We start from the raw sequence: 14,673 nt of genomic DNA on the forward strand, positions 1-14,673 counted from the left end.
GAATCGGTCTTCATGAATCGCAGCGGCTCACTAGTGCCATCAAAAGGTGCCGAATCAGTCTTCATGAATCGTAGCGGCTCACTAGTGCCATCAAAAGGTGCTGAATCGGTCTTCATGAATTCGTTACGGCTCACTAGTGCCATCAAAAGGTGCCGAATCGGTCTTCATGAATCGTAGCGGCTCACTAGTGCCATCAAAAGGTGGCGAATCGGTCTTCATGAATCGTAGCGGCTCACTAGTGCCATCAAAAGGTGGCGAATCGGTCTTCATGAATCATAGCGGCTCACGTGTGCCATCAAAAGGTGGCGAATCGGTCTTCATGAATCGTAGGGCTCACTAGTGCCATCAAAAGGTGCCGAATCGGTCTTCATGAATCGTAGCGGCTCACTAGTGCCATCAAAAGGTGCCGGATCGGTCTTCATGAATCGTAGCGGCTCACTAGTGCCATCAAAAGGTGGCGAATCGGTCTTCATGAATCGTAGCGGCTCACTAGTGCCATCAAAAGGTGCCGAATCGGTCTTCATGAATCGTAGCGGCTCTCGTGTGCCATAAAAAAAAACCTCTGTGTCTGCGGTCGTGTTATACCCACACAAGGGATTCAGAGACGCGTCATGATCTTCAGACATATCCACTCGGCAGTGTAAGAGTGAAATAAATCTTCAGTAGATCTGTGTGACATCGTCTTGGATACCTAAAAGCTGGATGTGACACTCTCTGAAATGGGACTGTCTGGATGTGACATGGTATTCAGTACTAGGGTGTGACTTTGCCTCAATACTCAAGTACTGTGCTGGTTGTGACAGTGTCTTCAGTCCCTCAGAGCTGGATGTGACACTGTATGATTTCACTTGAGATTAAGGTATGTACTGGCAGGCGGCTAGCAGCCGGTTAGGGACATACAGACGAAAATCAGTTGCCGGATATTGGCCAGTTAGGATCTAAAGGGTTAATGAAGAAGACTCTTATGGGAGTTAACACATTCAAAGAAATAAGACAACAAGTTTTGCAAAAATCAAAAGAACACTAATATATTTGCCTATATTCTCTGTTCGAACTGACTTTAAAATTTTACTACAGCTTCAAAAACATACTGTATACAGACGACATTGCTATATATAATATACAGTGACATCCAATTTGAATAAAAATGTTAAGTGTAACCTTGGACTTTGAATATTACAGCGGTTTTTTTGTGTGGCACAAAGAATTACAAAATTCCTGCTTGAGAAAATAATTTGGCGGACCAATAGGGAAACAGAGTTTTCTGCAGAACTTTTGATCAATTCGGTTAATTACAACTAAGTATTTTAAGTACAGATACAGGCCTAAGACAAGTTTGAAATTGGCTGACAAAAAGTCTGAGACAGACAATTCAGGAAATGTCTACTGGTAAGGTAAGTTGGTACAATTATGGCCTCAGTGTGCATTGATGTGTACTGCCAGCTGTTTTCTGCACTACGTTGGCTATAATTGTATAACCTTACCTCACAATAGGTGAACATAAAACTCTAAAAGTCCAAGTCACACTCAGCAAAAAGTCACCTCTGCTTCAAAATAGATTCTAAAAGTATACTACAATAACGAGACTGGATAGACATGCCTATACATTGTACATGAACATTACTTTGAAATGACTACAGATATTCACGGCCATTTATATCTTATTGTTTGTCTGAAGCGTCAGATTGCCCAGCCCAGAAAATGTTGGATTGCCAAGAAAATGTTGGAGCGCCCAGAAAATAATGGATTGCCCAGAAAATGTGGGGGCGCTCAAAAAATGCTGAGGAAAAATTAGCACCGATTGGTCTAAGCCTAGTAATAGCTGATAATTAAAGCCAAAATATAGGAGTCATCATATTGACATATATGTCAACACCTTTAAACACATTTTTCAATATAAAAATTTATGCGACAGAAGTATTGTTGAAAGTACCCATGATATTGCTAAATATTACCCCAAGCCATTTTCCTCACAACTCCCCCTCCAAAAAAATTTCTGCACCAATTCATGACTTTCTGCACCACACCAATTCAAGATTTAGTGCACCAATTCATGACTTTCTGCACCAATGGAAGATTTATTCCACAGAGAAAATACGGCACCTCTCAGAAAAATCACCATTTATCATTTCAGTGGTGCATTATGTCACTGCACTGCCAATGAAAACTGATACATTTGATCCCAGCTTCATTATAAAATCAATTGACTAAATGCAAAATATCGTAAGCCTTTCCAAAACAATTCGCTACAATATTCACTCCCATGTTTTTTCTGAAACACCCTGTATTCAGGTTCACACCATCTTAAGTACTCATCAAACTGATCCAATGCAAAAATAATAAAAGACAAATGGCCCTGTTATTGGTGAACATGAAAAATAACTTAATGATACACGTTTAAATGCAAAATTGGCAGATTTGTCACTCATTTTGAAAATGTCACATTACCAATTCTCGACAAGACGTCAGAATTCAATTAACTCTTCAATGCATTCACTATGCAGGCAAAATTCAAATAGCAGAACTAAAAGGACATTAAGGCCGCCAGGGCGTATGCCAATAAACAATTTCTAAGTCAAGTCAACATTTTTCGTTTGAATATTAACTGCCAAACACGCTGAGACAAGTCAAAATCAAAACAACCTTTCCCCAGAGTTATCGAAGTGCCCAAATCAAGGGTCGAATAAGATTTATATCACTTCATGCCACCTGCAAGTCAAACTTACAAAGTGTGCCAAGCGGCTGCTTAAAATGAGACTAAATCTCCTCAACCTACCTTCCAACCCATCAAGGATTATCTGGAAATCTTGAAATTTTCAGTGCACTCGGGGGTTACACCTTGAAAGTTGAGTTATAACCTACCTTTGACGTCTGCTACCCCATTGTACATTCAGGACCGTCCCCTACTATGAGGTAAATAGGCGCTTTTTGGTCAAGGGCTCAGAAACAGAAATATATATCATAAGATGGTACTATGATGAACATCATTTTACACTTTTTGAACAACTCAAGTTTCCACTATAGAAAATGCTGCCTAAATCATCGAAAAGAAAAGGTTACATGCATTCGAAACACAGCTACTCGTTAATAGAAATAAAATGTAAAAAATATTCTTTCAGAATCTCTTCCAAGTAAAGTGACTCTGCTTCATTTAGAGTTTTCACAAGCATAAAGAGAGTGCCCATACCATCCCAATGCTATTGGGCAATATGAAATACACATACTCCACAACATCTTGTCTTGTCGCCAGCCATCTTGTCTTATCCGCCATGTGAGTGTCCATCCATCCGTAGCACGGGGCATGATATTACCCAAGTCATAAAACTTACGCAATTCTGTCTCTTTGCTGACAATTGACCTTTCTTGTACTGATGGCTTGCCATCATAAATTCTACCCGATTGAGTCGCGCCTTTCCTTGTCACAAGACGTACAGTGCAGGCCTCTCAATTACATGAACATTAATATACCCTGCTTCCCTCAATGTGGGACTATTTTAGCGTGAATTCAAAGCATCTTTCACACCCAAAGTACGTCTTTTTGCACAATCATGAGACTCAGTCGAGGTCTAATGTGATCTAAAGGTGTTTAGGAACATATTTGACCATTTAACCTCCAGAAAATCCTCCAGCAGGGTCAAAAACGATATTTTTGGGGGGTAATTTAAATCCCCCCTAATTTTGGCACACATAATATAATCATGAGGCCTGCGGTACAAGCTTTACACAGTCATTCGGACCCTGCACCCCTCAGACTCAGAGTAACAGCGCTGTGTAAGAATTTCTAGGAAATATTGGAAATCAGTCTAAAAAACAACATTTCCTGCAATGAACTTAAAGGATTTTACAGTAAAGGTCAGGGCCAGGTTGTCCAAAAGAAATTCAGTCACTAACGCTGGCGTTAACTTCACCTGGTGTTATCTCCTTCAGTAAAGCCCTTCGCCCTTCACTGTTACAGCTCCAAGTTAAGTTAATGCCAGCGTTCAAGACAAAACTAGCTCTGAACAACAAGGCCCTGCTTGAAAATTCGCCCAATCACCTGTCCCAGGAAATTACATTTCCCCATCGGGGACGTGCGACTCTAAAATACTATCGTCCACTTTGATGACCGCGTATGGCTGCTCCGGAGCTTTGAACTTTTTAATCGTGTTTTTGAGACCTTGACGTTTGTTACAGAACCAGACGCGAATCACCTCGCGATCGTAGCGCAGCTTACCGGAGAGGTCCGTCATTTCAGCACCTGGAAGTAGTAGAACAAACAGACATATTGTACACACGGGAGCAAACCACTTAGAAACGAGTATAACAATATTTTTGGCCTAATAAAAAGATTAGGAAACTGTCTGTCACTTCAATTGCCATCACATTGGGTGACTTGGAACACTGGGGTAACTTTGACCCCCCCCCCAAGAAAGACTTGTTGTGATGAGAAACATCTGTAGCCCAGTTTTCAAACTAACCCCACAAAGTTCAAAGTTGCCCCATGTGACCATATTGTAAACCGCGAAATTCTTTCGAACGCTTTATTTTCGCGATTTTTTTGTGCATGCACCATCAAATCCAAACTTAAGAAGTGCGAGACTTTCAACTCTTAATGCATTAACTTTTAAATTTCAGCAGGACGCCAACAAAAATTGGGCGATTTTACATTTGTACAAAGTGACTTCTGGATAACAGCAGAAGAATTAAAACATGACTGAGAGCAGATATAATAGTACAATGTAGAGAATCTATTCTATATTTGTCGGTACTACTGTCAAATAACTTCTCTCGTAAATGTCGCGACTCAAGAACTTTACACCGTCAAGAAATGTGCAAACGGAAGATAAGAATACATGCAGAGGTTGACTATAAAGCAGTACACATTGAGAAAAGAATGAACCGTCCTGTTCCAGACAGTATAAACACAAAAAAAGCACTCGGGGAACAGCCCCAGGTGGTGGTTATCGGCTATGTCACTTACCTGGGATTTTTACCGTCCCCAGGTATGCTACCAGGGAGCAACAGTGCTTGTAATGTACGCAATGTATTACAAGACCACTCATTTATTAAAGACATTACTCATTAGTCGTACTTCCACCTATCAAATCCCCGTGTCTTTTGCGCATACACCTATGAATTGCCGTGTCTAAATAGATCCGTGTGTCAAATCCCCGTGTCTATTAGCCCCATCGAGCCCGATGGGGCTAATCGGGGGCTAATTTAGACCCGTGTTCAACACAGGTTTTTTGATAGGTGGAATAGATGGCGCGGTGTAGTTGCCTCGGTATTGCGCATGCGAAATTCCCCTCCAACTGGAAAGAAACACAGGAGAGCACCCTACCTACAGCGCACCTGTCGCCGGGGCTATTAACCATTATCTAACACCACTGATAGGTGTAACTGCGCCCCGGGTTTTTTGACACACGGCAAAGACACGGGTCTTGAAAAAACACGGGGTTTTATGATAGGTGGAACTACGACTGTAGTGATTTCTTTGCCCAAACATATAGTTTATGTATCATTTGTTCATCAGTGAAAACTTCATGCCTATGTCTCCAGAGGAAATGGTTTTAATCCACCGTGAAAGAAATTCCATATGGTACGTAAAAATGTATAGAGGAATTTACCACCATGATGGAATCTCGTAACGTTAAAAGTTAATATGACATAGCTGACAGACACCACCTGGGTCGAAAGCAAAGTTCAAGATTCAACTCTAAATGCACTAGCTAACATTGCAATGTCGTCCAAACTGTTCAAGAGATCGACAGCTTGGGTAGAATTTCCAGAGACAATCGAATCCAATTCTAAAACACCCCGGTTACTATGTACAACCGTTTACAGTGTATAATGTACTGTACCTCGTTTTGGTGGCAGCAGTTATGGTAAGGCATCATAACCGCTTGCGTTGGTGCAAAATCACATTTCGTCAAAAATCACATTTCGTTGTTCAGTTAGAGGTGTTTTAGAATAGAAATTGACACCTCACGCGTCGGTATTGCTTGTCTCACCAAACATGGCTGTGGGGAGCCATCATTTCCCCACAACCTTTGCAGAGCGCCTTAGTTTTCGACATTTTAGTTCCACCCATGCTAAGACAACCAATACCTCCAGTTTGTTATCAATTCCTTAAACGTTACACTGTCCGTAGTGCGAACTAATAAAGTTCTCGGCAGTTAATCAGATCGAAATGGGAAAATTTCAGCTCCAAGTTCCAGAATTTCAATCCATGTTCTTACAAAAAGTCTGAAGAATAAGGAACCACAGTTGTGTCCATTACTCTGTGGCACTAGCACAAGGTAGCACAAGAAACTTCCACTTTTTTATATATACTCCTCCAAGTTACTCCTCCGAGGATTCCTCCAAGGATTCCTCCAAGGATTCCTCAAAGTTACTCCTCTGAGGATTCCTCCAAGGACTCCTCCGAGGATTACTCCAAGTTTCTCCTCTGAGGATTCCTACAAGGACTCCTCCGAGGTACTCTTCAACGTCACTCCTCAGAGCCACTTGTGTTCTTAGAGAAGGAAATTAGTCTGAGAGGTTTTGAAAGTGAATGACGATCGAAATATGACTCTCAATTCCATCTTTTCATAAGTGGGCCCTACTAATCCTTTCCTACAGATTCTACACTGAACCCTTCAACTTTTATTTTTTTAATCGTATTCTTGAGCGCCTGGCGTCTATTACAGAACCAGACGCGTATGACTTCCCGGGCGAGGCCAATCTTATCGGAGAGATCGGTCATCTCGGTACCTGTCAAGAGAACAAATAAGCACATTTACCGAAAGAAAACCATTGAACAAAGCATGCAAATTAAACCTCGGGGACTGAGCATTCAATCCAATTACAGAGGAACTGCCCTTCTAAGGTCACTAGTTTTGGTCCTGCTATCTATTGGGTCAGGTTTTTTTCCTGTGGGTTTTTTGGAACAGAATCATGCTCAGGCCTTGAGGGTTAACGTGAGGATACAAAAGGGACAGACAACTCAAAATCTACAAGACGCAAATGAAAATGAAAGAAACATGCTCGTTTTAAAGGTTCAGGTGTATCCATCTACAAGGCGTGAAATTTTAGATACATTCAAAACACAAGAAAGTAGAAAGAAGTCATCAGTGGCCTCTCTGAGGAGTAAACAGCTAGGTTGAAGACAGACACAACACTGAACTGAGTGAGCACAGATGTCAAGACGAAACACAGCACAGGTGGTGCAACCTGAATAGGGGGTGAAAAGTCTGAGAGTATTCTTTTACGAGAGAGCAGACGCCTGAGGGTTGAAATCAAACATTTCAACAGCATCAAGGCCCACATATACCAACCATTCCAACACTGTCCCTACCCCCAACTTAGGAGCTACCCGAGACCTCCTCTCTCTGGATTTTGCTTCTGGCAAAATCTCCAGGTGGGGTATCATGCCAGCAGAATAGCCACCACGAGGAGGGTCATCCTAAACAGTGTCAGAGTGACACCCTTCCCTGGCCCCTTTTCCCACGGGTCACCCTTTCTGTGCCCCAACTACTCACCAGAGGGATGTGTATTCCTCTCAAAATGTTCATTCAACACTTCCAACGCTTGCGGCGTAAACGACGTCCGTCGTTTTCGTTTCTTCGATGGCTCGCTACCGATAAATTCTGTAAGATTTTGTACGCCATTTTTATACCGTTCCTCGGCTTCCCGCATCCACTTTTCAAGAACTGGTTTGATTTTTTGTGCACTTTTTGGTGTAATGTCTAATTTTTCAAATCTAAAAGACAGGAAGAAAATTATGTATAAAATTAATCAAGGGAGGAACAAGAGACAACAGGTGACAAATGGCCTAGTGGATAAGGACTCGTGAACAGAAGGTCGAAGGTTCAATCCTCATTGGTACCTCTTTTCCGATGTAGCTGGTTGGTTAGCCACTAGCTAGTAAATATAGGGTAGAAACAGCCTTCTTGCCAGGCGCCTGGCATTAGAGTTAGGAGCTTGGAAGTAAAGAGTGTCTCACAAGCCAAAAATCCAGGCCCTTTCAGTAGGGGTGACACTAATAAACAAAGATTATAGCTGAGATTGCCCTGCAAGGATAGGAGTTTGGAAGTAAAGAGAGTGTCTCTTGAGCCAAAATCTTGCTGGCCCTTTCATTAGGGGTGACACTATGATTCCCTGCAACGATGTAAGGAAGTTTGAGAAAAGCCCTTTATCAGTGTTAACGTACCTGCAAATGGCTGATTGACTGTATGCTGGCCCTTCCGTCGCGCTCAGCGCCTGTCCGACTTGTGTTTGTGTGAGTCCCAGTGATAACCGCCGGATTTTGAACTGTTTAGCAAACTCTTTTATCTCGTCTAAATTGATCCCGTCGACTGTGGTGCTTTCACTAGACTGACTGACTGTATCTGTGTAAAGTAAGCAAACCAAATCAAAACCAAAACACCCAAAGGGGGAGCAGGCCAAGGGGGACCTGTCCAGTCATCCCATGTGACCACCTCACTCCAATAATCAGGCAACTCCAGTTGCTTCCAGTCAAGGACCGAGTAGAGTTCAAATACTCCTACTAACATATAAGGCACTTAGCAGACTTGTGCCCGCTTACCGGAGTGACACCGTCGAGCTACAGAGAGGTCTAGATACATTCTGCATTCTGTAGGAGTCATGCACCAAGACATTTGGTGACAGAGCATTCTATAAGGTTTTCTCCATTCTACAAGGTTTTCTTCACACTTGTGGAATGAGGACTTTCATGAAACTATATCATAGTTATATTGACCGGCGGTTTTGGTCAATATTGACTTACATTACTCAGTTGTGAAAGATTGAAGAGGCGATACAATCGAGGTAAAACAGAGAAATATGACTTACTTGGTAATAACTGACTAACATTGGGTGGGAGATGATTGGTGACCGGCGTTGAGACTGGCGTCGTCAACTGCGGCGTTGTGACTTGTATCGTGGTTGGCTGCGACGGCATTGAATGAACGGCCGGGGTGACGGCAGCTTGGCTGATGAGAGTTTGAGGTAATGACGCCACCTGTGACTGGGAAAACAAAGACGTGAGAAGTTACCCCCTGTCGGAATTATGCAGAATTGAGAAAATGGTCGTCCATGTATCATTGATGTTGATGTGAAAGAAATTGTTGATCCCAAACGTAATTTTTTATCAGTTATGGGGAAGGGGGTTTAGAAAGAGAGAGTTGACCAAATGTCATCTCTCAAGGAATCAAGCTTTGAGATGGTCCCTTACCTGTGCAGTGAGTGTCTGTGGGGCCATCTGCGCCGTGTTCATAGCTGCAGAGTGCAGTATCGTACCGGAGGACTGGCTGACGGCGACTTGCTGAGGAAGAACCTGGGGGGTGCCGAGGGCGATGATCTGACCTTGAGCGTTCGTGAGGATTTGAGGTATGGAGGCCATCTGTGTCGTCGCTGGGGCTGGGGCCGGGGTTGGTGGGGCCGTGGCGACAACTTGGAGAGGAAAAAGAAGAAAACGTTCTTACACATGTTATATAGCACTTTAGTAATACAGTAGAACCTCTCTATTAAGGACACCCTCGGGACTGACAAGTGCTGTCCTTAATAGAGAGGTGCCCTGATTAGAGAGGTCAAATTGAATGGAAACAACCAGTTTGGGACCAAAACTAGTGTCCTTAATAGAGAGGTTGTTCTTAATAGAGAGGTGTCCGCTAAGGGAAACTCACCATTGTTAGAAATGCCACCCCCTAACGTCTGTATCCCTGGCATATTGCCAAGATTCGTTGCTATGATCTGTCCATTTGCCGTCGTCAGGAGATGGATCTGCTGTCCGCTTCCCGCTGCCAATGAAACTGGAATACTGATGAGCTGTTGCGTACCATTACCTGCAATTCAAAGAAGGTCAAGGTCAATGTGGACAAAGGTCAAGGGTATTGTGTAACAAGGTCAAGGTCACTGTGCAACAAGGTCCAGGTCAATCTGAACTAAAGTATCTGGAAACAAGGCCAAGCCCAACCAAAAAAGACAAAGGATCAGGGACAAAGCCAAATAAACCATGTTTATTTAAATATCATAAGGCCTTCAGACAGCCTCACATAAATTTTGTGAATACACCAGGTCTTTTTCTATACATCCTAGCATCTTGGATGGGGTCTTTTGCTTGCCCTCGCATAGGAATCTCAGTTTACGTCTCATCCAAATGATGAAGCAATCCAAGTAAAGCGACTTGCTCAAGGTCGCAAACAAGTGTAGCAATGCCAGGCTTAAAACCATGATTGGATTAGGAGGCCAAGAATATAACAACTACACCAGGCCACTACTCATTTGTACAGGTAAAGAGGTATTTGGTTTTCAACGAAGACCATCATGGCAATTTCAGCAATGATTTTCAGTTCCAACAATTGCCACCAGATGGCTCTGCTGTGTATCTTTTATGACAAACCTTCAGGTGAATTATCGTTACCTCCATATTATCGATCCAGTCGCGACAGCTCACGGGATGTTGACACATCTTGATTTATCTGCATTTCTGATTTATCTCATTGGTTGAACAATTATGTCAATAGTCCTCTATTCATTTCTTACATCAATCAATCATATTCACCTGGCGAGGACAGCGTCGTCTGTGTTCATTTCAGACTCGCAATTCAAATCTCTTCGGTTCAATACCCATTGCAGACATATTGCTTGCAACTTTGGGCAAGACAATTTACTTTGACATTGCTACATCCTTTGAATGACAAGTAAAACTGAGATTCCTTGTACCTGGTGACAAGCAAAAGACCCCAGCCGAGAGAGAAACGTGATGGACTCCTTGTACCTGGCTGAAGACTGAGTCACTTTGCCAATAATCTCAACTGAAGCCCAACAATAGTGACACCAAAAAATAGAAATGCTCACTAAGAAGAGGCTAAGCACCCCCAAAAGAGTGATTTTCGTTGCTGCAACATGTGACAATTATCGCTGCAATAAGCGATAAAAACAAACTTGTAACCGCTGGGTTTGATCTACATTGCAGGTCCAAGTGATCAAAATCACTCGTGTGCGGGTCACTTTATCAGAACACGAAGAGAGACGTACCCGTCGAGACAGGAATAAGAAACGATTGCTGCATCTGTCCGCCCTGTCCAGCGACGATGAACTGTGGCGCCACCTGTGGCTGACCGAGGAGTTGAGTTTGCGAGGAGGAGATTGCTAAAAAGTAAAGAAGCCATGATAAGTCCGGAAATGATGGAAAACACACTTCAAAAGATTGACATTTTAACTACTGTAAAACCTCTCTATTAAGGACACCCTAGGCCAAGGGACCGACAAATGCTGTCCTTAATTGGGAGGTGTCCTGATTACAGAGGCAAAGTTGAATAGAAATTACCCATTTTGGACTTTAAACCACTGTCCCTAATAAGCAGGGTGTCCTGCTAAGAGAGGTGTCCACTATGGGAGGTTACACAGTAGTATCTTACCATGTTGCCCTAGCTGATTTGATATTAATTTTGTATTCAAAACATTCAGATCTGGTTTCTGTTCGGTCATGGTCTGTGTCATCATACTATCGCCGGCTGATGCCACCGACATGAACAGCTGGTCGGCGAGTCCTGGCGTGAGGGCGGCGCCGATCGTCGACGGCATGGCGACAGTCGGTAACGGCATTGACATGGCTGGTAGCGAAAAGGAAGAGGTGGCTGGTGATTGGTGGCTCGAACCAGATAACATGACATCCTGAAAAGAGACAATCAGCACGACATAAGGAACAAGATATGACAAAGTTATTGACCAATTCTTTATTCTGAAAAAGAAAGGGAGATAAATGATAGACAGGGATCTGAAATTGCTCTATCCTCTTGTTAAGACATAAAATGGCAAATCCAAAACCACGTATTTTCCAAATAGCTTACCACTGACTTCACCCCTCCTTGGCCGAAATGGACTTCTGTCCTGTTTTTCATGTACGAACACAGTTACTTCAGTTTACTTCATCTCCACTTGTCGAGCTAGTTTATTGCTGTGGCACTTAAGAGAGTAGTTTACTTGGCAGACACAATTCATGCCAGCAAGTAGTCCATTTACATAAAAGAGCCATCGGAATCTGACTATTTTCATCTTGAGTGAGTTCTGTCGAGTAACAAGTGTTAATGCATGGTGTTATATCGATGGCCATTAGACTGGCCAGATTGCATGACACCTCACTGAATTAGTGTTACTGACAGAGTGATGTCGGGATCTTTAGGGATAGCGCATTCATCGAGATACCCAGCTGAGTTCAAATCAACTCGAGTTCCATACTGGTTCAAAAACAAGTACAGTCTTATGATAACAGCACTTCCAGCTTCTTTTTTCCAAAGTTTTGAAAATACATGAGTTGGTAGGCAACATGTAGGCGTTTCTGGACCTGGCAGTGAAAGATATAATCGCACATCCAAATTCTTCTTCTGTGACATATGGATTAGATGACACAGCTCTGAAATCTGATCGATGTGCAATACTATACATTTTGACCTTTTGTCTCAACATATCATATTTGACATTTTAGCGATAGTGCTCTAGCTTCACCGAACTAAGACCACTTCTGTATATTCAAGAAATAGGAGATATTAAGCACATGGTTAGTCAATGCCATTCAAATAATAACGATCGTTTGAAAACATTGGATAATACCACCAACGATATTGTGCAGATGCACCAGAAGTGCATCACCACGGCAACCGGTACCAGTGGCCTGTCAGATGATGGAAATGTAATTTGGCTTGAGTCAACAAAGACCAATCGTCATGGTAACGAGTGTCAGGGTCTTCAGGGGTGACATTAAAAACAGTTGCTTGGCTGCAGACTTCGTTAACTAAACCCTGCCATTTCTGCTTTCATTTCTCTGTACCATCAGGAAATTCGACTCGATTCAAAAAGAATCGACTCAAAGACGTCATTGGCACCCAAAAAAATGTTTTTTTCACTTTGATTCAAGAAACTTCGTAAAAAGGTCATTTAAATGTGCGCACCAAACCTCACTTTACACGAAAACGATGGGTGAAGGAGGTGAAAGGCCAAAAATTTCCACAAAGCATATATTCAGAAAGATTATGACCAACATCATCATTATCTCTTCAACAGCGAATTCTATGATCTGAAAAAAGTCAGAAATGTTGTTGACGTTTTTCTAAATTTATGGCCCCAATGAAATTATTCTCATTTTTTGGACCATACTCCACGCATATTCTTGAAGTTTAACGATTTCAAATCCCTGTTGGCGACTATCTCGGATAGTTCACTTAAATTTAGTTTTCATGTCTAATTGATACGAACAGATAATTCCACGATGACAGATTCTCCGAGTATCGTTAGCAACCGTTGCTATGGAAGCAAAAGAAGTAGCGATTAAATTCTTGTGAAATATCGAATGAAAAAACAGCTGTAGATCCTTACCGAATTATGAACATGGAAAAGAAATTTGTAGGGATGGAAATTCGTCAAGGGATTCTTGTCAATTATAATCAATTGCATCATTATTGGACTTTTTCTCTCCAAAAGCGACATTTTCTAGCCAAACCATTAGAGTGGGGATATGTATACAATTTTTCTAAAAAAACCCCAAAACTTTAAGAGGTTATAATGTATTTTGTTTAGACGCCCTTCCGATTTTCAGTTCCTTGGGTATAATGAGTGCATAATTGAGGCAATCTTAACGTTAGAGGGCCTACTTGGGTACAAGAATGAAGGACGTGATCCCCTGAACCCACACACACACACACCAACCCCGGCACTCGGTAGGATGCTTCAAATTGACGCTAAGAGATCAAGGCTAGCATCACGGTCAATACAATCAGAATTGGCACTGGCGGACTAGCGTTCATGATCTCGGAGACCAATTGCTGTTTATTGAACACCGATATCGGCGATAAGAGATGTCGTGTGTGTAGTCAGAGCTACTGGTCAGAATGGAAGTTGTCTGTGGTCGATTCATTTTTTCTTCATTGGGCAGTATAACAAGCCAAACACCAGGGGAACATTCATCAAAACAGTGATGCCATGGTCACCGCCACTGGTCATGAGAGCCAAACATAATGTAGGAGGAAACCGGAGACCCCGGGTGAAGCCTACTCAGTCAGAGAGTCACCCTCTTCTGTAGATAACAATGCCATGATCCGCTTGATAAGCCTGACACCCTTCAAAGCTCAATAAGGATATCAGTTTTAGGATGACGTTGCCTGTCATACCATGGTCAGATAAAAAGCAAGCTGGAACAGAATAACATACCGTTAGTACACGACCTTCTCATCTTGACGCCGCACTTCTTTAACATTGCAAGAAATCCAGTATGCCCCTGACAGATCATTAGAGATACCAAACAAAGGGAGCCTGGATGGTACGTTCTCTGAGCTGCTGAGACACTTAGTCGATAAACCACGACTGAATGGACATTATTCCACATGGTGACCACCACTTTAATATCACAAAGGAATGAGAAGCACGTGGCCATTGGCGCTCTTAGAAAACTAATTGCATCAGTAACTCATGGAATCAGTGGGTTGGCGGGTTAGGGCAACATCTGCAGCAGATATGTTTCCTTCGAATGGTGGCACAGGGCCCGGGTGTTCAAGACAAGTTTGTCACTAACTTGGTGTTAGTTTGGCCTTTAGTCAATTTGGCTTCGACTGAAGGAGATAGCACCAGAGCCTGATGGTTGTCCACAACAAGTTTTGTCACTAACACCGACGTTAACTAACTTTACTTATGCCCCAGTTAAGTTAATGCCAGCGTTAA

General features: G+C 42.5%; 1 protein-coding gene across 5 annotated transcripts in view; it reads right to left on the bottom strand.

Annotated features, from left to right (window-relative positions):
• Positions 1 to 1,001: 1,001 nt before the first annotated feature.
• LOC135500719 (POU domain, class 6, transcription factor 1-like) overlaps positions 1,002 to 14,673 on the bottom strand; it is a 29,390-nt gene continuing 15,718 nt past the window's right edge. For 4 of the 5 annotated variants that reach the window (XM_064792349.1, XM_064792350.1, XM_064792348.1 and 1 more), the window contains 8 exons: positions 11,382 to 11,637; positions 10,999 to 11,112; positions 9,645 to 9,803; positions 9,194 to 9,411; positions 8,812 to 8,986; positions 8,171 to 8,348; positions 7,500 to 7,720; positions 1,002 to 4,237 (listed from right to left, as the gene is read on the bottom strand). In XM_064792349.1, coding sequence (XP_064648419.1) covers positions 4,050 to 4,237; positions 7,500 to 7,720; positions 8,171 to 8,348; positions 8,812 to 8,986; positions 9,194 to 9,411; positions 9,645 to 9,803; positions 10,999 to 11,112; positions 11,382 to 11,637 — 1,509 coding nt within the window. In that variant the 3' untranslated portion in view covers positions 1,002 to 4,049. Of the gene's footprint in view, positions 4,238 to 4,960; positions 6,733 to 7,499; positions 7,721 to 8,170; positions 8,349 to 8,811; positions 8,987 to 9,193; positions 9,412 to 9,644; positions 9,804 to 10,998; positions 11,113 to 11,381; positions 11,638 to 14,673 lie in introns of all 5 variants that reach the window. The other variant, XR_010449510.1, reaches the window with a different exon arrangement.

The sequence above is a fragment of the Lineus longissimus genome, chromosome 16 (assembly GCF_910592395.1).
Source record: "Lineus longissimus chromosome 16, tnLinLong1.2, whole genome shotgun sequence".
Classification (NCBI taxonomy): Eukaryota; Metazoa; Nemertea; class Pilidiophora; order Heteronemertea; family Lineidae; genus Lineus; species Lineus longissimus.